This window comes from Ovis canadensis, chromosome 5 (genome assembly GCF_042477335.2).
Source record: "Ovis canadensis isolate MfBH-ARS-UI-01 breed Bighorn chromosome 5, ARS-UI_OviCan_v2, whole genome shotgun sequence".
Lineage (NCBI taxonomy): Eukaryota > Metazoa > Chordata > Mammalia > Artiodactyla > Bovidae > Ovis > Ovis canadensis.
This window is the reverse complement of record NC_091249.1, coordinates 70,399,920-70,427,819: the sequence shown is the minus strand read 5'-3', so window position 1 is coordinate 70,427,819 and position 27,900 is coordinate 70,399,920. Positions and strand designations below refer to the sequence as shown.

Here is a 27,900-nt window from a genome sequence, read left to right as displayed (position 1 = left end):
AAAATAAATTATCCTATTAACATATATTTCTTCTTAAACATTTTATTTATGGTGGTGATTCAAACTAGAAATCTATGAAGGAATGAATAGAGATCTTTCTAAACTGGCGAGGTAAAGCTAGACAGAATAACCAGGAATCTAAGTTTCATGGTATGATGCACTCAACACACTGAAAGGAATCCAAAAAGGCATTCATCAATATGTTAATATAAAAGATGAGAACAAGAAAACAGACAAACATCAGCATCTTCTTGCTATGAAGCAATAAGATATTGCTACGAGACTGAGCACCAAAATGGTTCTTTACAAATTTCTTCCCTTTTATGTATGGTACAAGTAATTTATTATATTCAAGCCTTTTAAATGACGTTGATACTCAAGATTCAAACCTTCTTTGCAGCATTTGCTGCTGCTTTTAAGAACAGGTTTAAAAGAAGTATTTATACATTATATAACAATAATCATATACAATCCACATATATAAAAAGGGTTGGTTTATTGTAGTTCAAATACATAAACTGAACATTCAAACATCTTAAAATTAAACTTTAGAAACAAAAAATTAACATTCAAATAGGAGTATAGTTTACAAGGAACATCCAAGAAAGGTAATTTGTTGTCTAATCCAGAATATTGATAAAGATCACTTAATGGTGAATAAAATGTGTTTAACCAGCAGTCCTAGTCTGGCCAACATGTTAGTTATGACTGTGGCTCCATACCTGAGAAGAAATTCCTAAATAAATCTTCTCTTAGGCTAAACAACAAGACTTGGCCTATAATTCAAAGGGGATAATCAAAGCACATAAGTGAACAAATGAAACTATTCTTTAGAGACAAAGGTCAAAGTATGTCCATTATAATAATCTTAGCCTCTGGAAGATAATTCAATTTTCAGTGTTTTTTTCTTTTACCCGCTTTAAAAAACAAAATCAAAACAAACAAACCCTAACTTAGGTTTTTTTGGGGGGGAAATCTGTGGTATTTGCATCTTGCAAGTTCAAACCACAAATGCTCTTACATCTTGCATGTATTATAACACTGCTAGAAAGAACATCACCAAAAGTCACTGACTTCCACATCTCATAAAAGGATGATTTTTTAGCTTTAAGATTTTAGATTTACTAGAGACAGCCTATATTTGAGTATGTAAGTCAGTCATGCCATACAAAGAAAAGCATAAATATTTCCAAAGTGTTCTCTGTTCAGAAACTGTTCACGGATGCTTCTCCTTCTGCTCATCAGATGGTTCTGCAATAGTCTGACTAATGCACATACATGTAAAAACCTGAAAACTGGCTCATGCAAGCGTTTTGAATGAACAGACACCCTGTGGAAGAGTATTCCAAATTATTTTGTTGATCGTCTTGTGGGCTCTGACGCTGTGGGAGGTGGGGGTGGACCCCGGCGATCCAGGTCATCCACATACGCCACAATCAGTTTACGCCTCTCCTCTGGCACACAGTCTAGTACTAGATACCGTTTGTCGTTCTGCAAAATTTTTTCTACGTCTTTCAGGTGCTGGTCAGATTCCTGGATTAGCTTTTTGGATCTGAAATAAGAAAAGAAGTCCAAGAATTACTTACTGCTGTTCACAGGTCTTTCAGAAATGAACTGGAAATGTCCATCTAGTTCCTAATTGTGTTTCCATTTTTTTTTTTTTTTAAAGAAAAATTTCACTGCAGTGGTCACCTTTGTAAGTCGCCTCAGCAAAGACTCCAAGGAGTGAAAGGGCCTCAGAAGCTGAATTACCCTCCCACCCCTGCTGGTGGTCCCTCCAGATCAGGGCTGAGGGTGGGTGGGTAACCTTGCCCGTGCTGTACCTGTTCTGTGGATGAACAGAGGACTTCAGTCTGCGGGGCTGCCAATCCCAGCATCTTTCACAAGCTTTTTCACTTTCACATCTTTCACTAAATTAACTACAAAAATGTAGAAAGAAGTCTTACTTCACATCTAATTTAAAAGCCCAAGCTGATGCAAAACATTAAGGATCCTGACCAAAAAATCCAATGACAAAATCCTAAAAACCACACCCTCAGCACTATCTATCCTCCCGTGCATACCCTTCATTAAGATGTTTCAAATTTTTCTCTTAAAAGAAGAAAAGTTGGAGCATGAAACAAAAAATAGTTTCCTGCACACTGACTGCTAAGCGATATAAAACTGTTTTCCCGATGACACCTTGTTAGGGGGTGGGGAACTATTGGGTATGTTACAGCAAAATCTTGTTTTAAAGTGCTGATTTTATAATTTTGAAGTTTTAATTTAAATGTATCCAGCAAACTGCTTTCATCTGAGAAAAAAATGCATTTGCTGAGTTTAAATAGGATGATTTCAAGCTTTAGAATGAACACACTAAATATTTAGTCTTCAGAGGAGGAAAGATAATTGACAGTGAAGGATTTTTTTTTAAGTCTCTTCATGAAATACAATTTTTATGTATTTGAAAATACTTCTGAAAAAGCAGTGAAGTAAAAACAAAAGAGTGTTTAAAAAATAGATGGGTGGGTAACGCAAAATAAGAATTAACATCTGGGCCCTTTCTTAAAAAAAAAAAAAAAAAAAAGTAGATATGGGCTGTATTCAGCCTTTGAGAAAAGTTGGCTTCTTCTTATTCCTAAAAATTAACAATGTCAACATGTGTGTGAATGCAAAGTAGGCTTGGCCATCAGAGTAGGACTAGTAAAGACAATGATTGGCGATATGGAACATTTCATTGCACATACCTATATGTTATAAATTTGGTCTCTTTCAAAAGTGTCCTGAAGTCAGCTTTGGCTGTGATGTATTTGTCTCTGATGTATTCTTCAAACTCTCTTTGTTTTTTCTGCAAAAAGACAGTAAGATTAGGGAGAAAATTCCACTAATTCCAAAATTATTATCAATTATTTATTAAACTAATGAGCGATAAGTCACAACATAAAATAATTCAAAAGAAAAAAGCAGTAAGACACATTTCTGTTCATGCAACATTCATTAAAGGTAAAATCTGCAGTGTACATTTTAAAGGTAAAAAGCAAGAATAAGAAACCATATATTAGTAGCAGCTAATATATGTTTTATGCTATAACCATATATTGGGGGCTTGCTATGTGCTACACTGTGCTGAGGCTTTTATAAAATATCTCCTTAACCCTTCATCACAGCTTCACATGGTAGACACTCTTAAAAATACAGAAATTAAGGGTTAAATGTGCATTCCTAAAGACTGTATCTTCAAGCACAAAAATAATGTGGCATAATTTACAAAGTAATACTCAGAACTTCAGTAAGTTCAACTGAGCATTTAGCTCAGTAAGAGAGCTTAGTAAGGGACCAGCAAAGACATGCAGAAACTCCAAGCTTTAAAAAGGCATTATTAATTCTAAACAATCAGAAAAGTTCAGAGACTGCATGGATCTCTCAGCTATCCAGCTACCACACTTTTCTAATCATGTATATTTTGCGGTCCATACATCTAAAATTTAATGGAGTAGGAGGGGGAAGAATATTAGATCATGGGCTTTTTGAACTCTAGACCTAGAGAAACCAACCAGGATGAAGAACAATGGGAAGAAGGAAAATATGAAGGCCGAGGGACAAAATGGATGGGAATAAGCTACACTTTCCTTGATATCACTCACTAATTCAGACCCCTGGTGAGTTTTTTTCCTACAGAGGAGTCAGAGTGTACCAGAAGAGGGCTTCTACAAGGTTCACACAGCTGAGGCTCCCCTAAGTTTCTGGGACATGAAGAACTAGAGATCATGTTATGTTTTCCTGCTGGCATGGTTGTAAGGGTTAAGCACTTTTGGTAGCCTAGCACCAATTACCAGCCTGAATATATCTAGTGGGACCTGACTATACAATAAATAAAAACTACAGCTTCATTTAATCTCTTAGAAGATCCCAAAACACAGGTTTAAACCCAACGATTAAAATTTTAAAGCTCCTCTTGTGTTGTCTTGCTAAAGATATCATACAAGAAAGAAAACATAAACTTAAAATTTAACATTTATTTCTTTCAACATTATTCACTTAAAACCATCAACCTCGTTTTAGTCAAGATACTAGTGCTGCTGATTAAGCACCCAATTAATATTTATAAACTGAAAGTAAATCTCAAGACAAAATTTTCTTACCCTGTCACTGGAGGAGAATTTAATGCACCGAGGATCTTCCTTAATGATTTTTTTAACTTCTTTCCATGTGGATGTTAAGGTAATCTTTGAAAGACAAGTGAATAAAAAAACAGAACTGACTTTTCTTGAGGGGTGATACATCATAGCACACAATGATCTGCAATCACTCATTAGGCCTGAGTGTGATGGGACTAGTGAGGGAGAGGGAGGCAGCTTTAACGCAATTTCTTTTTGTTGGCTTGCCACAAGTTATTTTCATGGCCATACTGTCAAGTCAAGGTGACCTATGACAATCAACTGCAAACCCTGTATCTCCATGGGCAATATCATAACTTCTAAAGAAACCACCACCAAAAAAGAGATCAAATAGGAGCAAAACCAGCAGAGAGCACTAACTGCCAAACAAGGGGACGAAGGTACCAAATTGAAAATAGAGCAAAAGAAGGGATCTATTAAATCGATCATCAGGAAGCATCAATGTTCACACACAGATAAGAACATCTGGAATTACTAAGGGAATAGATATGAACTTGGCACTGGGAATACAAAATAAAAATGAAGTAAGTTCTAAATAGTAAGAGTACCATTTCACTTAAAAAACTCAGAGAAGAGCCATGAAACCCATGAACTTCAGTAATGGTCCTAGAGACAATGACATTAAAAATCACATCAATATTTTACTTATAGGAATTATTAACAAAGATTCATCTAGATTAAAGCAGAAAAGTAGAAGACTCTTACTGCAGAAGTTTCATCCAAAAGTTGCCTAAAGTGCTCCCTCTTCTTTTTGGTAAGTGCTTCAATGTGTTCATTAAAAAGCTTCTCTTTCTCCTCTCTTTCCAACAAGGATCCAGATTCCCAGCGGTGATCTTTCCGTAGAGTTCTCCGAGTATCAGACCAGGACACATCTGAAGAACGTACCTAAAAATAGAGAATGCTATCCATCACCTGAGACAGATTTATCTTTTTATATTTCGTCAATAAAAGACTCATTCATTTTGTTTAGGAACAATACACTTAATAAAAAAAAGCTTCTGATGACTCCATCTTAGCCAAGCAGTAACTGAAAATCTACTCCTTTAAAACCAGAAATCTCATCTACCAGAGCACATCTAAGCTATATAGTATGCGCTGAGAGGGAAGAAGGATGCAGAGAAGTTATCGCCCATAAACCATGGTCCTTAAGAACTTTAAGTTCCTAGGTACTTTACTGAAGACCTTACCAACTTCTAGTAGTAGAAATGGATATAAATAAGAGAGGAAATGGACTGTCTTACAGCATAAGCAGCTCACCAGATCAAAGAAAAAATTTCTTAAGGTCAACTTGGGACTTAACTATATCCTGGAAGTGACACTTGCACATATAAGCAGGAATGAACATCATTAAGAAGATAAGAGAACAGACAATGTGATAGCTCTGGCTGGGTCTGCAACCAGCAGAAAGGCATGCTACATGGATAGCAATGGCATTACAAGTTAAGTCACCCTGCTGCCAACACCATGAAATACAGGATGCTGAAAAGCCAAAAAAAAAAAGTAATGAAGAAAAATATAAAAATATTTATTTACCCAAAAAAAAGTACCTAAAAACATATCAAGCGAACACTGAGCTTGGCACTGGGAATACAAAATAAAAAAGAACTGCCAGGAGTAGCAAGGACCTTCATTCTCTTCAAGCAACAGGGAGAGTGACAAGAATCAGATGTGCCTTTTACAAAGATTTCTGTGATTGCCATAAAGAGGATGAATCGGGGGGAAGCAGAGGCAGGGAGAAAAAACAGGAAACAACTGTAACTGCGCAGGAAACAGAAAAAAAGTCACTGAGAACCGACCAGGAGAAGCAAGGGAAGAAATCAGAGGAAGCAACAGGAGTGATGACAGGAGCCTTGTTAAAAGAAATAGTAGGAGAGACAGTTAACAAGGAGGAAAAAGCAAGCAGAACAGTAGGGTGGCCTGAGGGCATTCACTGTAGGGACAAAAAACCCTACATATCTGAACAACCTGGGTAATACAGGAGGATTTTTTTTTAAGTCCCATTCAAGTATATGATGATTTAAGATGACTTCATCAAGGACAATTTTTTAAAAGCTCTGAGACTAAAAGATTATGAAATTTTACAAATACAAAACATCAAACTTCTGAAAATATTAAATAACTACGATTTCCTATTCTACTGGTGTTAATACCAAGTACTCAATTTTAAAATACTTTATAGGTAACTTATAAATTACAACTCTCAGAGTCAATTTAAAGAATATTAAAATGTCCACTAATGAGATAATATAACAGATTTCTAATACCCAATACTTTACAGAAAAAAGCAAAACAGTAATATATACCATATCAGACAGAAGAGCCTTGAAATTCTGGATAGCTTCTTCTCGTTTGTGCTGTTCTCTCTCTCGATCTATTTCTTTTGTTTGTTCTGAACGAGCTTTCTGAACCTCTCTCTCTCGTTCTCGAAGGCTTGCCTCAATGCGGGCTTGCCTTTCAAGTTCCTTTTCTTTTTCTGAGTCTAAATTCTGTAAAAGTGAAATTACCAACTCCATTAACATATGACCCCACAGAATAACTAGTTTGCCAAATACAAGGTTTCAAACCTAGTTTTTACCAAGAATATACCTAAACACTCATTCCAAAATTAATTACTAAAGGTTCTATTAGGAATACCAACAAGAAAAATTCTAAACCCTGAAGAAGTGGCAAATACCTTTATAACGCAATGAACAGTTTTACTATTCCATGGTTACCATGAAAGTAAACACAATGGTTACCTTGGCTATTTTTTCAATGTACTGTTTGAAAAGGTCTTCTCTCATGGATGAACTATCCACTGCTTTGTAACGTGGATCACTTTCTACTTTATCTTTTACTTTGCTCCATCGAGACTGACTGTCCAAGTGATGATTAGATAGTAGTTCAAAGAAATCCGATTTAATCTATATTTCAAAACAGGTGTAAGGTGGGAGGAAAACAATATGCCATGAGAAACTCTTCATAAAGATTTACAACTAGAACAAAGCTCACTGACCTTAAAGATGAGAATAATACATTTAAAGTGAAATTTTAGTCAAAAACAAAAAAGTATCAGAACTGCTCTTTTATGAGAAATTAAAATTCAGGCTTATGAACATATGGCAAAAATACTTCAACATCAATATGGTAAGAATATTTTTTTAAAGTAGATTAATACAACTGTTAAAATTAATAGAGGAATTTGGAAACAGCTGCACCCAAACAGCAAGTCTTATTACAAATCTGAAACTTACTGTCAAAAGTGTAAAAACAAAAAATAAACTTTTATATTTTGCTTTAAAAAAAGAGCAATGTTTTTACCTTTGTATGTATAAGAAAACTGTATAATTTCTATAATTAGTCATTTCTAAAACAAAAAACCTATATTCAGATTTCTTGCACTTTTTAGCCATTAAACATGTATGCCTTCACCAGAATATGTGTCAATGAAATTATGTTAACAAATTAAGTACCAAATTAGTAACATTATACTAAAGATATTATGTATCAATCCTTTAGTGTCAACATATGCAATACTTAGAAAGCCTCTTCCCAATTTTACTTTTTATTTTTTAATACGAGAAGAAGAGAATAAACAAGCATTTGTTTCTATGGACTTTGAGGATCCATTTTAAAATTCAGTCTCATTTAGGTTATTGTGTATTGTTACCAGTGAAGACATCTGAGGTAGCTAAACACATTTCAGCAGAAGATTCTAACCATGTCAAGATCCTCTCTTACCCACAGGGATTAAATATGCTGTCCCCCCATCTGACCAAGGGAATGAGAAACAGAATTTCTGTGGGGCCACAAAATAAAATGAATCATTCCTTAGTTCTATTTCAACCCTCTCCCTTCTCCCTGTAACTTCATTTCTCCTAAAAGAGGATTAAAAGGGAGGTGGATGTCCTTTTTGGAAAACACTTGTAAGGTTATAAGAAACAGAGCTTCTGTATTAGAGACTTTTCTAAAAGATAAGAACTATTCAGTATATTTCTCCATTCATGGAACTCTGCTCTTGACTTTGTTTGGATTAATAAGAAATAACTCATAAACCCAGTATTTCTAGATAGCAATAAAGAAACTACTTGATGTAATAGCAATGTAACACTTTTTCTGTTCATATCTACTTTGTATATGACACAATGAACACTAAATTCCCAGAAAGCAAAATTTATGTTAATAAAATAGCTAAGCTGCATCAAATAAGAATCTTTCTAAACTATAAAATGTCAATTATCATTAGCAACAATTCAAGACCCTATCGTCCCTATTTTCCTCTCTAAAAATAAAAGCATCTTACCAACTAAGCTGTTTAGTTAAGGGAGAAATAGTCTCCTCAGTCAAATGTACTGCAACAAAAAATGTTTAGCAGCTAATTTGAAAGAGAGGGAAGAGAGAAAAATGCCAACTTTATAAAAGGATTAACCCCATTATGTGCAGCTTCAAATCTGTTGTTCCAAAAAATAAATTATTTGAAACAATAATAAAAATTGGTTAGAATAATAATAATAAAATTATTATCAAACAAACAAAAACTCAAGGGTAGCTACTCTGGTAAACAAAACTGCCCAGTAAAAGTTTTAGGGGCATTTTTAAAATAAAACTACCCATGAAAGCTACATGAAAATGATGACTGCACTCTAGTTTGAAAATCCCAACTAAAGAGAAAAAAAAGTATTTCATCAAAAGTCAGTATCATTCATGAGTTTTGACTCAGCAAAACTTTCAATTACTACTATTCAGCTATTGATTCAATTATCTGTTACAAAGACCAGTTAGGAATCATAAGAACAAAGAAATTCCAATGTTATCAGTTTATTATTCAATCATACACAGTTAAAATGCAATTAAAAAATGTACTTCAGGACTTCGCTGGTGGTCCAGTAGTAAGGAATCCTCCTGCTAATCCAAGGAACATGGGTTCGATCTCTAGCCTGGGAAGATTCCACATGATGTGGGACAAGGAAGCCTGCGAGGAACAACTATCAATCCCATGTACCCTAGAGCCTTTGCTCTACAAGAGAAACCACTGCAACAAAAAGCCCACATGCCACAACTAGAGTAGCCCTCACTTGCTGAGTCTAGAGAAAGCCCGTGTGCAGCAACAAAGATCCAGCACAGCCAAATGTAAATAAATACTAAAAGAGAAATTTTTAACGTACTGCCAATATACTTCATAAGAATATACAGCAGCAGTCATGAAGAGATAAAACTTCATTAGCCAAATACTTCTCAAATTTGAATATAAAATATACATTTAAACCTCTACTTTCAATACCTAGTTAGTAATTGACTTTGCATTCTTTAAATTGGCTAAGAAAATTTTCACTTTAGTAATTTCCTATTTTTCCCCCAAAATGTAACAGTACAAGGCTAAACCTTTAGAGAATTCAAATTTTACAATCAAAAGAAAACAAAGCTGAATAATTAAGTTTATTTAGATGTAATGTTTATTTAATGTCTTATTTTAATTAACACATTCTGGACACAACTCTCATTACTTTATAAGAAAAAAGACTGCCCCTCCTCAAAAGCAATGTACCAGAACCACATGAGGCTGAAAGCACCACACAAGTGTAGTGAAGTGCTGCTTATTGTATGTCTGACTCTGTGCGATCCCGCAGACTGCAGCCTGCCTCTGTTAATGGAATTCTCCAGCCAAGAATACTGGAGTGGATAGTCATCCCCTTCTCCAGGAAATCTTCCCAACCCAGGGATTGAACTGTACTACAGGCAAATTCTTTACCATCTACGCCACCAAGGAGATGCCAATTCTTTCCTCATCAGAGAATTACATTATCAGTAACTGAACAGCTGTCAGACCAAACTGACTGACAGGCCACACAGCACAAAACTGAAAAGTCTATTCACTTGTTATAAAACAATACATAAAATAGCTACAAAAAACATGTTTAGAGAAAGAACATCAGTTACAAATGCAAAAACATTCAATTTGTTTAAAAGCAATCATATGATATCAGTAAGTTCTTACTAAAAGTCAATCGTAGCAAACAATTCATTGACATGATTCTAATTCAACAGACAAAATGCTTATGTAAAACTCAATCTTCCTCTGAGAAACACCATCATTTACTCCCAAAAAAGTTAATAGTGAAAGGATTCTGGAAAAATCTACCATGAAGCATAATAAATCACATAATCAGGAAATTTCAGTTATTTCTGACAAAAGTTATTTCACTTAATACTGCTGTTATTGTTCAATTAAAGACGCTTCTTTTCAACAAGAGTGGTGTTATTTCCACAACAACATTTCTCAATAGAATTTGAAATATTTTAACCCTCTGGAATTAGAGGCAATTTTAAATGTCAAGAATAATAAAGCTTCAGAGGTTCTTTTTCTCCATTCAAAAGCACACAGGGTCACTGAGAAGAGAGGCTGCATGTTTTGATGGTTCACGCACCACTGGTGCCACCTCCCTACCAGTGTGCCTCCCCAGTGGTGTGCTCCTCTTCATTTGTGACACCACTATCAAATGACATTTGGAATTCATTAATCTTTAATAGCTGACCTTTAATTCTGATAAGCAATAATTCATATGTAAGATATGTTTACTAAAAGATTAGAAAGTCACTAAAATGCTATCTTTTAGAAAGCAAAAAATATAAAGAAGCTTTTTGAAAAATTTAAATGTTACTGCCTATGAAGAACCTTGAAATGTTAGCAGACAAGCACCAGTGAACAGCCTAATAACCAGTTCTGGATTTAATGGGCACAGAATTAACAAAATATAAAGAAAATCTATGCAGTTTCGTGACATTACTAAATGTGCATTATGGAAGCAGTCAAACACACACACATAAACAATTGTAAAAGTTAACTTTAAAAGCTAGACAGTAAATATGGCTCTTGTTATTGGGTTGGCCGAAAAGTTTGTTTGGGTTTTTCCATACATACAATGTTATAGAAAAACCAGATGAACCTTTTAGCCAACTTAATATTTATGCCCATGAATGAGATTAGAAACAGCACCAGGTTAGTCCCTTCCCATTCATACTCCCATCAATCACACCACTCGAACCAAAAACCTTCTTACCTTCTCACCTCTTGTCTTCGAATCTTCTTTCTCTTTCTTCCTTGCAGCTGCCACAAATTCATTAAACAAGGCTTCTCGATCTTTCATCTTTTCAATTGCTTTAAATCTTGAATCTTTAGCATGCTTGGCTGCAAATTCACTAAATGTAACTCTGCAACAAAATGGCAAGTGCGCTAACTTTGGTAGAGCTATTTCTACTTAAAGAAAGGAACAGATGATATCATCTTCCCATTAAGAGTATGTGCCAACAAGACAATGAGTCCCAACATCTACCAACAGAAAAGAGTAAAAGGGCTGAAGAGTGAAAACATGGTTAGAGCTCTGTATTACTATCAGCATGATGTTAGGGGGACAGACATCAGAGAGCAAAAAATCTGTGTATTTCTAGAAACTTCAGAGTTCCTTTAGTTCCACTCTAAGATGAGACTGAGTAACTCTTCCTGAATTAGCTCTCTCTCCAAAAGCAACTATAAAATCAGACAAAATATATGAGGCAACTGATTTCAAGCACTGGACAACAAGTAGGGTAAAACTGTGTAAGAAGCCCCATGGCCCCTCTGCCTCAGGACAATTTCCCAAAATGCAAACAGCTAGAGTCCAAAAAGAGTACAGCAATCCCCATGAGCTAGAAGCAGCAAAGATCAGAGTTGGGGGTGCTAAAAAAAAATGGCAGAGGAAGAAGCTATAGAAAGAAGGTAACCCAGAAAAATACCATTTAGAAATCCCCCATGAGTAAGTAGACAGCCAAGACCAAGCTATAAAACAGCAGAAAAACTACTCCCTGTACCAAACTGCTACATGCTTAAGAGCAAAAAAGAGACAGTAGACACTAAGAAGTGTTGGAAAAAGAACAATATGAGGACAACAAAACCCACAAAAGATCCACAGGGAGACAAAGCTGGAAGTTTGACAAAAACAATTCCCACTTTCTGAGATTCACAGTAACAGCATAAAATCAAACCTAAAATTAAAGGCATCAGCCTGTAACTGAACTGCCTACTAAAACAAGAATCCATACTCTTGAGAGGAAAATACCTATTATTCCACAGTTTTCAATATTCAATTAAAAATCACACACATACAAAGAAACATGTGATTCACAGGAGAGGGGGAAACCTTAAGCAACAAAAAGTAACCCAAGATACCCAGATATTGCTTGAGGTATAGACAAATCTTTTAAACTACTATAATTATATTGGAAGAATTAAATAAAAATATGTTCAAAGAATTTAAAATAAGATCAAAATGGATGAACAATTAGGTAGCTTCGGTAGAAATATGGAAAATCAAGTCTATGAGGGACAATGAAACCAAGTATTAAAGAAGTTTTTCCATGAATAAAAGAAGCATTTCTAAAGCTTTCATATATTTGGATATATTTCAATATCTGAAGCTTTTTACCTTATTATATATAGTAAGAATTCAAATGCTCCCATGTTTAGCTTATTTTTAGAGGTGAAAAATAAAACTTACGTTTCCCTTAAAAACCATCTATCTCAATACAAAAATAAAATACTTTATCTCATGTATTAAAACAAAGATTAAGTCCAATAAATCTGTTTTCTTTTCATGTTAAATTAGGTACCCTACTTTATAATTAAGAAAAAGTATTACAATGATTAAAGAACAAACTTCTTAAAAATGTAAAATCAATGAACAAGTGAGAATTCAATCATTTAATACATATTTCTATTACTTAAAAAAGGTTTAAAAAAAAGTAGTAAATTTTTTTTATCAGAACAGACTAAAATGAAGTTTTAGCATTAGATTCCATAGAGATGTTTTCATATGACTCATGTTTTAACTCCAAAAATGCTATTGCAAAGGATTTATAATAGCATTTTGCTACATACTTTATAAGAGACACAACAGTTCTTTACAGAAAAGTGTGAGCGGGATAGTTTTTGGTGATAATGGATGAGAAAGAGTAATAATGACTTGAAGTTAACCATAGGAAGTACACCTGAAATTTCCAACAAAAAAGAAAAAAGACATAGAAAAAACAGGCACTAAAGTTAGGTAATTCTTCCCAGTCATTCTTTCCCTTGGGATATACTCTAGTGCTTTAGAGTTCTGTGCTTGTGGTCTTTTTCCAATTCAAAGAAAGTCTATGGATGGTATTTTCTCAACTTTAGTAAGTTTTTCCTCTTTGTTTCATACTTATTAAAATGGGTCCTAATCTCTACGCCAATTGTCAAATCCGTCAATTTAGCAATATGGCCCAATGCCCCAAGTGGTAAGACTTCCAGTTCTATGCCTGATGGCTTTACTTTCTGATATAACCTGTATACTAAAAATCACTCAAACAATTTTATCTGCCCCAAAAGAATATTAGTAGGGTACTGTGATACAGCAAGATTTAACTTTTCAAATCTACAAAAGAGAAATCTCATTGGAGTCTCAATTATTCCCAGATCCACAAAGGGTTTTTATGGATATATTTTCCGGAATCATTTGGAAGTAACCTGTAGACATCATGAGATTCCATCAATAAATATTTCAGCATGCATCTCCTAAGAGTAAATTCTTTTCCAAAAAATATTTTATAACAGAGTCACAACTACACGGACCCATGAATTTTTACTCTGTTGATTAAGAAAAAAGCCCAAGATCTCCTGGAGAGTCTCAAACTCTATTACCCTTAAACAGTACCATTTAACCCAGAGATTCCATGATTCTACCCCATAGTTTCAGAAATTCTCCATATTCTGGGATATTCATAGCAATTTAAAATACTGCAATCTAGTTGAAATTCTACACTTACTCAGTGAAGTGACCTAATGTGTATAAATCTTACTTTCCTTATTTCTAAAATAGGTAGGATATGAGCGCCTAAATCATATTGGCTGTTTTGAAGACTGAATGTGGTAATACACACATACATATGCATGTTACTTTAACTGCATATATGTATAAGTTCATATATCTAAGATATCCAATAATTGATGACATTATTATAATCCTAAGCATGTAAGTTTAAAATATCTCCTTTCCTTCAGCCATCTTAAATATTCAATATATACTAACAATCAATTAGAAGTGTCGAACAATCATCAACACATTTAGAAATTTTTAAAATGAAAGATCCTACATTATTTCAATTCAATCAAAATAATATCCCTGCTCTGCAATTTATTATGTGTAAACCTTTAAGAAGACAGTAGATTTTTAATCATTTACTAGTTTCAGAGAAAGAAACTTATTCTCAAAGAGAATCTTTTAAAACAAGCTACCTCCTTGAAAACCAGTGCCTCAGGAACCAGTACCAGGAATCCTCCAAAGAAAATGTATTAAGAAAAAGATTCTTGGAAAGCCAGAAATCAATAATCAAACAAGAAGCTTTTCATGTCTCCAAATCCAAAAGATATATATATATATTTTTTTAACTGATCTAGGAGAAAATACATACATGCTTTGATATTTGACAGTAATAAACCATATACCTCGGATTAAATTTTGCTTCCTCCATCATTTTTTTGAAATCTTCCTTGGCTTGCATTATTTTGTTTTTCTTTTCCCTGCGTTCTTCCTCTGCCCTGGTCTTTACATACTGATCAAATACCTATTAGAAAAAAAACACAAATCGATGTCAGTCTTTCATACTGGTACTCTAAATACCAAACTATAGAATCTATGAAAAAAAAATGCTATGTCAATATCTGTCCCAAAATAGGAAAAGTATATTAATTATAGGTAACTCAACTATATTACAATGATCTATAGCAAATCTCAACTTTAAAGCTTCAACTGACAGAATTACACAAGCATACAAGTCTTGTTTTTAGGCTTCCAGAATTAAAAAGTTAAAAGCCTGTGCCTGATGGCTTTACTTTCTGTACAGGTTTATTTTTAAAATTTTAAGCAATATAAAAAGTTAAAGAGAAATCTCAGTCTTCACAAATCCCTTTTAGAAAAAACATTAACAATATGGATGGAATCTATACTGGAATCTTATTTCTGTGCTTTTCTTTAAAATATAATTATTTTCACCAAAATGTAATCATGCATACATATATATGTATGTATATACATAGAATATGTATATTCTGTGTATTTTTCTCCATTTAATAATGTACAGTCAAGATTATGAACTGAACATACATATCTATTGCTTGCTTTCTTGAAACAACAATAAAATGACAATACAGGATCTCCATTTTTAAGTTACAAATCAGTAAGAACAGAAAAATGGGGGAACTCTGGGAACTTGAAAAGCACAGGCAATAAAGGATTTGGCAGACAAGAGAAAGCTGACCCTAAACCAGCAGTCAGGAAACCAAGAGCCAGTTTTTAAAATTAGAGACTCCTGCACTAGCTCGAGAATTGACAGCACCAGATACCCATGAAGTAAGGACACAATACAGCTATCACAAAGATTTTGAAAAAGCAGTTTAATCACTAGATCCTCCTTGCCAATTTTATGTATCTGGGGCACTTTTGAAACTCAGTAAAAGGCAAGGAGTGATTTTAGAAAGCAAGGGTTAGCAAATCACTATCTGTTGGCCAAATCTGGCCTGCTGCCCGTTCCTATACAGCCTAAGAATAGTTCTGATACTTTTAAAGGTGGGGGAAAAAATAGAAAACTTAATTACACATAAAATTAAATAAGATTCAAACTTCAGTGTCCACTCATTCCTTCACATAAATCTACAGGTGTTCTCATATCACAACAGCAGAGTTACACAATTATGACAGAGACCATACAGCCCACAAAACCTGAAGTATTTATTATCTAATCCTATATGTTAACATTTTGCTGACCCTTCCTCTAAAAGGCAAAACCGTCTCTGGACTGGGAGAACATAAATTAGGATTGAGGCGAACTAGACTGAGAAAATAGACCACGTTGAGGAAACATACCATGTTGAGAAAATATACCATGTTATCAAGACTCAGCCCTTATCCAGGATCTCACCAGCTTAAAAATGACCTGCTCTAGAGGATCTCAATAAACCAGCTGAAATCATCCTACAGCAGGGCAGTTTCTAACCTCAGTACTGACCAGACCATGTTCAGAAGCATCTCTGGCTGCCAGATGCCAGCAGCACTCCCTCACTGGGGCAAACTAAAATGTCCTCCAGTGTAAAAAAACCCTGGTTGAGAACCACTGTTCTACAGTAAAGCCAACAATTGTTAAGAGCCCACCCAGATGCTAAGAGAGCCCAAAGAGCATTTTAGTGCCTTGTTCTTAATCATTAGCAGTCAGGGTCTACAAAGACATCTAAGCAAACTCTCAAACATCAACGTCCCCAGGTTGTGGTAGGAAAAGACAGACGGTAAAATAATTTTAGATGAGAGTTCTGAGTGCTACTGACAGTAATGAAGGCAAAGAGGTTGATCAGAAGGCATCTGGACAAGTATCTGAATGTAAATGATTTAGTAAGCTATGGAAACACCTGGGGGAAGAACACTCCAGAAGAGGGACTAGTAAGTATCAGAATATTCCAGTACTGGCCAAGGCATATCAGTGTTAGTGAAAAAATGAACCTAAGAGCCTTGAGAACTATGCAGACATGAGTATATAGAGAATCTTACAGCCATGAAAACTTTATTCTAACTCAAACAGTAAGCAGTGCACATTTTTCAAGCAACAGAATACTGCCTTAATTTATCATTTAAATTTTAAGATTAGTCTGGCTGCTGTGTGGAAAAAGAACTTGACTACAGAGGACAGAAAGAATGGAGGAGGCAAGGAGTTCAATTAGGCACCACAATCACAGTATTTTGAATTAGGGTTTAGTGAGGGAAATGGTAAATAAGAGGTTGGATTTAGAAAAGGTTTTTGAGGTAGACTGTGCTGATAAGACTTGAAATGCATAGTGGGGAAAGTAAAAAATCAAGGCTAATTTACAGGTTCTGATAGGGCCATCAACTGAGTGAAAATGAGACCATCACACATGAAGAGTTTAAAATAAAAAAGACTACTGTGCATGAAATACAGGTGTAAATACATATGGAAAGTCATGTCTTCCTATTTCGAGTCTCAAATACATTTCTGACACAGTGTAAACTTCCTCTTTTCATAAAAAGTCTATGATTAGACCTAAATTATTCCAACCATTAAATTATAAATATGGAAGATGGACAACTACTTCTACCAAATGAAATTGTGTACCTCAATAGCACTATAGCAAGTGGTTCAACATACTCAACGTTTTACACAGATCAGTGTCAGGGTGGTCCAGGTAATTCAGGAAAGTTCGCAGTGTGCAATACTTTAGAGGAAGCATTCACTATGAGATATATATCACTGAATCACAATGGGAATAAACAGCAGCTCGGTAATAAGGCAACTCTAGTTCTTATAATTCTAGTTCAGTAGAGACCTGAAGAGTCCATTAAGTTTATTATGAAAAGACATCCTAACAGCTGCCACTTAACAGATGTATATGTAGAAGGTGTGAGATAAAACATGCTGCGTCTTGTCTGTCTACAACACAGATACATATATATGCATACACCGACACATAACAGTTGGGGAGGCTCAAACACTGCAACTATCAGTTCGGAAGAACTGTCCAGTAAAAATTAATAAATGTACATGAATTGATTTTGAAACCTTTGTATAACATCAGTATATATGAAACATAAGGACAAAATGTTCATGAGGCAAAAGCCATGTCCATAATGGCAAAAATATCAAAGTATTTCTGAGGCAGAAATGTCCACACAGAGGGTCACTAAGGTATGAAAAGGTTCAATTTAAAAGTTATGCTGGCAAGGGATATACATTTCTTACTGTTATTTTCATTTTACCTGTTTTCTCTCTTTAGGATTGAGCAGTAAGTACCGAGGATCAAAAACTATCTTGTGCAACTCCTTCTCCCATGTTGAAAAAGCAGACACCTTTAAAATAAAAAAAAATGTATTGCCTCATAAATTAAGTTGGCTCTAAAAACTGAAAGGTCATATAATTTTGCTTGAAATCTACGGGACGTCTGCTTAAAAAGGACACATAATAAAAACCATACTGCAGTTTCCATCACTAATAAATGACAAGCAGTGGGAGGCTAGGCAAAAGCAAATTTCCACACTAATTGGCTCTGAACATTTCTATATTATATAGAAATAACACACTTAATTACTCATTAAAATAACCACTACTGTGTGACATTTTAAAAATCAGTACATCAGAAAAAGCCTTGAAGATTTGCATTTTGATTTCCCAAGCTTGCTCTAATCTTGTGAACAATGTTGTGATGTAAAGTTGAACAATTTTACTTACTCAAATGAATCTGTGAATATAATCAAAAGGTTGAAATCCCTTCGCAATTAAGCTTCATTAATAGTAATATCATAAAGTACCAGTACTCCTTTAACCAAAAGCCATTCTATAGATATTAAAAGAATCACATTTACCTTACCTATCCCGAGTAGTCCGCCATTCTGTAATGTTAATACTCGTCATATTACTCACCAAAATTTAATGACCCAATAAATGTTAAATGTTATTTGTACTTAAAAGGATAATAAAATGGCATTTAGTTAAAACATAATATAATTAGCCAAGAAAACGGCTATCTGAAAAAGAGCACAGTGATTTGACAGGCTTCCCTTATCCCGCCCCCACGACATGAGCACTAACCTTAGATTTGACCTTTTAGCAAGACATATTTATATTACTTATACAAAACAGAAATATCTCCCCCAAAGATTGTTTTCTGACCCCTCTCTCTAGCAGCATGTCCTTGAACTGCTTCATTCGGGCCTCCAGAGGGACAATGGCCCTTTCTCGGGCAGCTTTAATTTCAGCTTCCATGGCAGCTTCTTTCTCTGAATCAATGTCTTTATTATCGTCTCTCCTATAAAAAAGAAAATACAGGCATCAACTGACAAAATATTAATATATAATCTTACTAAAATCTTAAAATCACTGGAATATTCAAGACTCACTACTGAGCAGAGTATTTTTGGCAAAAACAAATTATACTGAGCTTTTCAAATCAACTCTAAGGGATAAGCAACTTTCATTATAATAATAAAGTTACAATGAGCTTCTAATGATGTTACAGTGGCTACATTGTTAGGAAAGAAAAATACCTTTAATATGCTGTCTCTCCCTGATACTACTTGATACACAAAATAAACGACCTTACTTAAAAACAAAACTTATCCAATATTGCAATAAACTCTAAGTGTTAGAATCAAACAGCACAGAATATAATTTTTAGTTTTTGAAATGATATAGGAAAAACAGTATTTTCCAAAATGTTTCTACATTATAAATGCATACGATTTTTAATCTAAGAAAAACTGGTAAAAGTCTTACTAATCTCAAATATTTATTTTGAAAATAAAATATCTGCAAATTTGGCCAAGTGGATATGTGAGATATATACCTTACCTACCTGACATTTTTTTTACTCACTTTCTGGGTGATAAGTTGAGATTTAAGTTGAAGGACAGGTCCCAGAGAGCAACATAGGCCCCGGAGTAGTTAGGTGGAATTAGAACTGTTCATCAATGACTAAACTACTTCTTGTTTCTCCAAAAGTGCACCTCAGGGCTAAGGGCACCCCTGCTGTTGTACAGTACTCAGGTGACATTGTGAACATGAAATCAAGTCACCTCTCACACATCTGCCCTATGAAGAAGGCCCATTCATGTGAATAATCAAAGAAAGTAATTCAGTAATATTCAGGTGTGTTTAAGCAGATCTTCCATCTTAAATTCGATCTGCTTTGTATACAAATAAAATTGGTTCATATTTCCTGCATAAACTTAAGGGAATTAGGAAAACAGAACATTAGGAAATTCAAAATCATGCTATATAGGGAAATGAAGGTAGCCCAGGAGATTTAAATGGAACTAAGGCTAGCCCACAAATATGGTGAGAGGTATTTAGCAATTTAGGGAATGAATCAAAAATAGAAGATATAATCCGTGACCTGCAGGAACTTAGCGAGATAGTCTGTGACCTAAGATATGCACAAAACAAACAGGTAAAAGCAATTTGCCAAACAATATACCCTCTTATAATAATTTATTTAAGAACTATTTATATAAAGAGTTAAAAGACAAGAAATACAACTAATGAAAACAAATAACCTTTAAAGAATTATACTAAATGAAAATGTCACAATACAAACTATCACTATCTATCTCAATAAAAGAAATAAAAGAAAAACTAAGCCAGGAAAAACAGGCTTTTAGCTTTGTACCTAAATAGAGAAGCTCGGGCAATCCACATAAAGGACTTCTTTGACATTCTCCTGATAAAAGCAGTTAAAAACCTTACAGAGTTGTCTATAAGAACAAACAATTAAAAACAACCTAAAAGTTTAACATTGTAGGAACATCCAAAATCATGGTACATAAACAGAATGAATACAGTCATTTATAATAATTAAGAAAACAAATTCTTATTCTAGATTTTTAAAAGAACACAAATTCAGTTGATTACAACTAATAAAAAAATACATTTGGTCAAGAACTAAAAAGTCAACTGTAAAAATTCAAACAGCTGTTGTTACTGTAGTCAATTATGAGTCACACTTTAATATCTGAATTTCTTTAACACTGTTGCCAATAAAGAAACTTTTTTAAAAAAAGAAACACCCTTAACAGGGGTTGTCTTACTGATTTCTTGCCATAATTTGGCTGCATTCAATCTGTCCTCAGATAAGGACTATGATAAACCAATCCATAATAATGTCTTCAAACTTTCCTTCTTGCTGCTAAATAATGGTCCCATGCCTCCCCCACTCATATACAAACACCTTCTACCCCACCCATTCACCCCCCATAACTAGTAACATTCATATTTTACTGCACACTGGTCAAACTAAGGCTTCCATTTATACCACTCTCTTTCTCTCAGAGCACTTTCTAATAATAATAGCCTCAGGGGTTCCCTCTTCAACAAGTAATGACCACGGATACAAGGACTAAGTGAAGTGACAAGTATATAAAAAGAGAGAGAAGTCTGGGTCTACATTTATCAGATTTTTGGAACAGTATCTGTTGGGGTCTACATTAGGAAGGACTTTTTTTATAAAATTCAGGTGTAATGAATTTCTGAAAACAATTTATCATAATAATGTCATTTGGCTTCATAATACATATTTAAATAACCAAAACTCTCCCACATCTAGAAACAGAAGGGACACCATTTCTACATCTTAAACCAAGGCTTAGTAATAGGCCTAAAGAGAGCAATGATAACTTCTGCCTCCTAACACACACACATTACCTGTTCTAATCATGAACTGACTGTAGCCTAATCATCTTTTAAAGTTAAAAATCTACCTAAATTACATAAACTATAAGTATTACTTACTTCCGTTTTTTGGCTTTAACAGGTTCATCTTCATTCATTTCTTCCATTAATTCTTGTTCTTCTTTAACTATAAGAAAATTTAATTTAACTGTCAGAATAAAAATAAGCAAGCAACAATCTAAATACTTAGGTATGAATCCTTCTGCTAACCACTGCTAGAACACTTGTGTCAGCAGTATTTTTTAAAGCTGCAACTTATAGCTCACTCACTTGCACTCATAGAGAACTGCCACTTTTGGATGGACAGCATTGTCGGAGTTGGGTGCCCTGGCAAAAAAAATTTCAAAAATTATGAATAGTTATATGCATATATTATACAATTTTTCTTTAATAAAATTACTCAACTATTTATCTATCTATAACACTTCTTTAAAAAACAGTAAACAAATCGTGATAATTCTACAACTCCTCTATTACTCTTCCCTTTACATTAAACTTGACTCATGCTGAAATTTTTATTAACATAAAATTTATCAAATAAATGAATACTGTATTCATTTATCAAATAAGTGAATATTTATCAAATAAATGGATAAAACCCTTATACCTTTTGCACCAGGTAGACCAAGTTCCAATAATTTGGAAATCACTAGCAAGCAGAAAATGTTAGTACCATGTGTATACATATAATATATGAAGATTTCTCAATTATTATAAATGATATAATCAGGATGTTTCAACTAAAGTATTAAATGAGTCATTTATCATGCTTCTATACTACATAAAGGGTTTTTTAAAAAACACGATCTTATCAATACCATGGCAAATTTTCAATAAAAAATGCAATAAAAATTATATACAAATATTTATATTTACTAAATATCTTATATACTGAAAGGCTGTCTGAGGGTAAGGTGAATTAAAAGATTAACTCTTAATAAGGTGCAGGTGTCTCTCTAGTCCCAAGAATAAGGTTTACTTCCCTAAATTTCATCAAGTTTAAAAGACTGCAGTTTTAGTTAATGAAATTTTAATAAACAATATTTTAAAAATACTCTGCACAGCTTGATTATTTCAAAATATGTAATACTAATCACAAAAGGTGCTAAAAGGCTCACTGAGGAGCATTTTAGTACCATTAATAAGAATGAAGCAAGCATCAGCAGTACCAACGTATCCTGGACTAACTGACAACCTTGAAAAGAACAAGATGTTTTTAAAATACATATATAAATATTTTACAAACCATAATTTTATCCAAATTCTTTATTTTTTAATTATATGAACTCAATTTAGAAGAGCAGTTTACTTTCCATTTCTCAAATATTCCTTTCCTTATATTTCTTGAAAATAGACATTTCTAAACTGCCTCATATATTCCATAAAAATATTAAAAGAATATTAAAATTAGAGGATAAATCCTAATTTAAGACTTACTTAGTTTCTTCACTTCTTCCATTCCTTTTTTATGAGGGGGCTCTTGAATAATTTTGTCAACATCTGCCCTTCCAATCAGATCATCGGGTCGGTCCCACATAGAAAGACGGGTGGTAGGATTATAAAAGAAGACCCTCTCATCACCAGTCCAAACAACACACCTAGGAATAGATTTAAACATTTTCTTACGTTATGGAACATATTTTATAGTTAGGTCTTTTAATGCCATCCAATCAAAAGGGGAAGTGGTATTGGTGGTTAAGGACACGCTCATATTATTATTCCTTACAGAGAGCCAAATATGATTTTCAGAACAGGAGAGGTGACTGGCTATGGGTGAGGTAAAACAGCAACTCAACATACTAACAGAAAACTAGGAAAAGCAAAATATTCATGATCAGTTAGAGTGCTCAGGAACATGTCTGGCACATTTAGTGTTAACCTATCACAAAAGATGAGCCTAACAGCAAATAATCTGACCTATTACATAATACTTATTATTTCTTACCAAACCAGACAGACTACAAACTCAAATGCAATTATTTATGAAGCTTTTAATAACTGACTATATCAAGTATTTAAAAATAAAAGCACCTATTGTGCTATGACACTGTAGCCCAGTACAACCCACTGTTCCTATTAATTACAACTAGAAACTCAGCAACAATATAGAAAAAAACAAGTACATAAGAACTCTCTAAGGTTTAAAAAAAAAAAACAGATATGGAGTCAAAATTTAGAGAAGCAAGGGTATAAATTTCTTCTCCCTCAAACCTCTGCTGAGGCCCCCGGCTGCACAGTAATAGTAGCACAGGCAGCTAAAACTAAGAGAAATCAGGTCTTTATGACCAGATAATTAAAGTTAATCAACAGCTGCCAAGCTCAAGGTAACCTAGATGTTAAAATTAATCAGACAAAGCCTCTATTGTTGAAATAATCAAACACTTTACAGCAGCAATTATAATTACACTTAATGAGATAAAGAAAAACAAAATAAAGATAAACCAAAACTTGAAAGAAGAGAGGTTCTCAGCAGAGAAACTGTTAAAAAAGGGAAAAAAAAAAAAAAAAAGAATGGTGTTTCAGGACTATATCAAAATGCCTAACAGACATGTCACTGGGATCCCAGAAGAGAATATTGGGGCAGAAAAAATTTAAAGACAAAATGGCCCAAAGATATCTCCAAATTTGGTAGAAGACATAAATACTAAGGAAGTTCAGTGAACCCCAAACAGGATAGATTTCAAGAAAATCAATTTTAGACACAACATAGACAGATGGAAATCGAATATAAAGAAAAATCCTCGAGAGCAGCTAACAAAAAGTATGGCAGAAAACAAACAGGGAAACAAGTCCAGGGACTGTGGATTTCCTACCAGAAACCACAGAGGCGAAAATACATTAAAACAACATCATTAAAGTCAGGAGGAAAAAGGAAATGCCAACCTAGAATCCCATACAGAGCAAAAACATCCTTCAGGAACAAAGGAAAAGAAGATATTCTCAATGAAGGGAAACGAAGAGATTTCATTTCTATCAGAATCACCCTGTAAGAGTTTTTCAGGTTGAAAGGAAATGATACCTAAAAAACTACCAAACAGCACCTGGATCTTTAATAATGAAGGGAAAAAAAAACTGAAATGGAAAATATCAAAGATTTTTTTGCTCTTAAGTTCTTCAAAATATGTATGAAAAATCATGAACAATGCATTTTGGGGTTTTCAATGTATGTAATAGTAATACATATGACAACTGTAACATAAAGGTCAGTAGGTAAAAGGTTAAAAAAGAACCTATATGATAATAAGGCTCCCACATTTTACATGAAGTGCTACAATAAAAGCTCTAAGTAGGCTATGATGGTTAAGTGGGTATAGTATAATACAAGAAAAACTAAAAATTAATGCAAGGAGATATCACCTGAAAGCCAAGAGATAAATTATTAAATGGAATGCTAGAAAATGTTCAAATAATTCAAATGAAGAGAGTAAAGGGCGAATGGAGGAACAAAAATAGAGAAGACAGAAAATAATAGGTTTAAATCCAACTGAAAGTTACATTCATGTTAACAGCCTAAACACTCCCATTTAAAAAGCAAGAATTGACAAAGTGAGTAAAACCACAAGACACTACTATAAGCTGTTTTAAGAGACAAACTTTAAACATAAAATTATAGAAAGCTTGAAAGTAAATGTATGGAAAAAGCACAAGACAAAGGGTATGAGAGAGAAATAGGGTCTTTTCATAATTGTTAAAAAAAAAAAAGACAATCAGGAACATGTAACAACTGTAAAACATATAATAAGCCTGTTTAGAGAGCTTACAAGTAGATGAAATAGGCAATTCCACTCTTATAACAGATTAACAGAACTCTCTCAACAACTGCCAGACCAATGAAACCCTAAAACAACAGTACCAAGAAAGACCACCTGGTGAACAATTAAAAAAAAAAAAAAGTCTTAATGAACTTGAAAGTATCAAAACCAAAGGAAGCGCATTCTCTGACCACAGGACGATTAAATCAGTACAAGTGAAATACAAAAAATTCAAATTAAGGAACTGAAACAAAAGACTTCTAAATAATATGAGTGAGTCAAAGACAAAAATCAAAATTAAATTTTACAATAAAAACTGAATGGCAATGAAAATACAACACATCAAAATTTGTAGGCTGGTGCTAAAGCAGTGCTTAAAAGCGAACTACGTTAAGCTTTAAACGATAAGAAAAGAACACTAATGACTTAAGAGTAATTTCATAATTACTAGAAAAAGAAGCTAGAAAAAGTAAAAAGTAAACCCAAAGTAAAAGGAAGTAAGAATGGGCAAGAGTGGAGGGGCCCAACCACCCTAAAACTTTGTGGTCTTTATGCAAAGACCACAAAACAGGCAAACTTTTGGCTTGACTGGTCCAGAATAGAGAACAAATCACCACTATGTGGAAAGAAAAAGGGGTATCACCACAGATCACAGACATTTAAACAATATTAAGAGAAAAATAATAACAGAAACATTCAAAGGACACTAAGAAAATAATTACAACAAATTCAACTTACACAAAATAAGCAAATTTCCTGAAAAATACAACTTAACCAAAGACAACAGAAGAAACAAACAAAAAATGGTCCTATAGCTATTAAAGAAGTTTAAACTGTTACCAAAAATCTTCCCCCAAAAAACTCTGACCACAGACAATTTTGTTAATTCTATAAAACCTTAATGAGAAAGTATTATCTTACAAACTTTTTCAGTAAATAGAGGAACAGAAATTACCAGCCACCATCCAACTCCTTTCCTGAAACCAGCAAAACCCTAATACCAAAATCCAACAAAAACATTACAAAAGAAACTTATGGATTCACATGCCACAAGTATAGATGCAAAAATACTCAGTAAAATATTAGTAAATCAAATCCAACAATACATTAAAAAGATTAATCTACCATGATTAAGGTTTATTACAGAAATGCAAAGTTAAACAATCAAAATTCAGAGTAACTCTCCATATTCAAAGAATATAAGAGAAAAACTCATTTCAAAAGATGCAGATTTATGATAAAAACATTATCAAAATTTTTGAAAACCATATAAGCTAATATTATATCTGATATAAAAGACTGAATTTCTCCCCCTAAATGGAGAAGAAGGCAGGGAGGTTCATTTCTTCTACTTAGCATTGCACTGATATAATAGTCCTAGCAACAAGAATAATTACACTGGAATTTTTTCCTTGGGATTTCAGAGCATAGGTTTGACTTTATTTTACTTTTTTGTTCTTTAAGAATAAAGAGGGATCAAAAATTAGAAATTTGCTAGGTTCAGTAAACTTTAGTTTCTGGTTCTAAGAAAGTTTTTAATGTTTTGACAAAACAAAAGTCTTTAAGGTCGTGGAGACTTGTAACTTTTCCAATTGGTTACTAAGACTGCATCAGAAAGATTTAGCCTGCCATAAAGGCAGAGGAACCAGAGATCAAACTGCCAACATCTGCTGTATCAGAGAAAAAGCAAGAGAATTCCAGAAAAACATCTAATTCTGCTTCACTGGCTATGCTACAGCCTCTGACTGTGAATCACAACAAACTGGGATAGGAATACCAGACCACCTTACCTGCCTCCTGAGAAACCTGTGTGCAGGTCAAGAAGCAACAGTTACAACCGGACATGGAATAATGAACTGGTTCCAAACTGGGAAAGGAGAATGTCCAGGCTGTGTACAGTCACCCTGCTTATTTAATTTATATGCAAAGTACATCATGAGAAATGTTGGACCACATGAAGCACACAAGCTGGAATTAAAGACTGCTGGGAGAAATATCAATAATCTCAGATATGCAGATGATACCACCCTTATGGCAGAAAGTGATGAGGAACTAAAGAGCCTCTTGATGAAAGTGCAAGAGGAGAGTGAAAAAGTTGGCTTAAAACTCAACATCCAAAAAATGAAGATCATGGCATCCAGTCCCATTACTTCATGACAAACAGATGGGGAAATAATGGAATCAGTGAGAGACTTTATTTTGGGGGGCCCCAAAATCCCTGTAGATGGTGACAGCAGCCATGAAATTAAGACGCTTGATCCTTGGAAGAAAAGCTATGACAAACATAAGACAGCCTATTAAAAAGCAGAGACATTCCTTTGCCAACAAAGGTCCATTTAGTCAAAGCTATGGTTTTTCCAGTAGTCATGTATGAATATGAGAGCAGGACCATAAAGAAAGCTGAGCACTGAAGAATTGCTGCTTTTGAACTGTGGTGTTGGAGAAGATTCTTGAGAGCACCTTGGACTGCAAGGAGATCCAACCAATCTAAATCCAATCTAAAGGAAATCAACCCTGAATATTCACTGAAGAACTGATGCTGAAGCTGAAGCTCCAATACTTTGGCCACCTGATGAGAAGAGCCAACTCCCTGGAAAAGACCCTGATGCTGGGAAAGACTGAAGGCAGGAGGAGAAGGGGATGACAGAGGACGAGATGCTTGGATGGCATCACCAACTCAATGGACATGTGTTTGAGCAAGCCCCTTAAGATGGTGAAGGACAGGAAAGCTTGGC

The 27,900-nt window shown here is 34.1% G+C and overlaps 1 protein-coding gene across 22 annotated transcripts in view; it reads right to left on the bottom strand.

The window, feature by feature from the left end:
* Window positions 1-477: 477 nt before the first annotated feature.
* Window positions 478-27,900, bottom strand: part of TCERG1 (transcription elongation regulator 1) — a 51,448-nt gene continuing 24,025 nt past the window's right edge. For 8 of the 22 annotated variants that reach the window (XM_069589950.1, XM_069589942.1, XM_069589956.1 and 5 more), the window contains 14 exons: window positions 22,851-23,011; window positions 21,684-21,740; window positions 21,474-21,540; window positions 20,356-20,406; window positions 18,861-18,996; window positions 17,951-18,040; window positions 14,638-14,756; window positions 11,195-11,345; window positions 6,896-7,060; window positions 6,461-6,643; window positions 4,863-5,042; window positions 4,122-4,205; window positions 2,727-2,827; window positions 478-1,552 (listed from right to left, as the gene is read on the bottom strand). In XM_069589950.1, the coding sequence (XP_069446051.1) occupies window positions 1,351-1,552; window positions 2,727-2,827; window positions 4,122-4,205; window positions 4,863-5,042; window positions 6,461-6,643; window positions 6,896-7,060; window positions 11,195-11,345; window positions 14,638-14,756; window positions 17,951-18,040; window positions 18,861-18,996; window positions 20,356-20,406; window positions 21,474-21,540; window positions 21,684-21,740; window positions 22,851-23,011 (1,747 nt within the window). In that variant the 3' untranslated portion in view covers window positions 478-1,350. Of the gene's footprint in view, window positions 1,553-1,823; window positions 1,920-2,726; window positions 2,828-4,121; window positions 4,206-4,862; window positions 5,043-6,460; window positions 6,644-6,895; window positions 7,061-11,194; window positions 11,346-14,637; window positions 14,757-17,950; window positions 18,041-18,860; window positions 18,997-20,355; window positions 20,407-21,473; window positions 21,541-21,683; window positions 21,741-22,850; window positions 23,012-27,900 lie in introns of all 22 variants that reach the window. The other 14 variants (XM_069589953.1, XM_069589945.1, XM_069589957.1 and 11 more) reach the window with 3 other exon arrangements.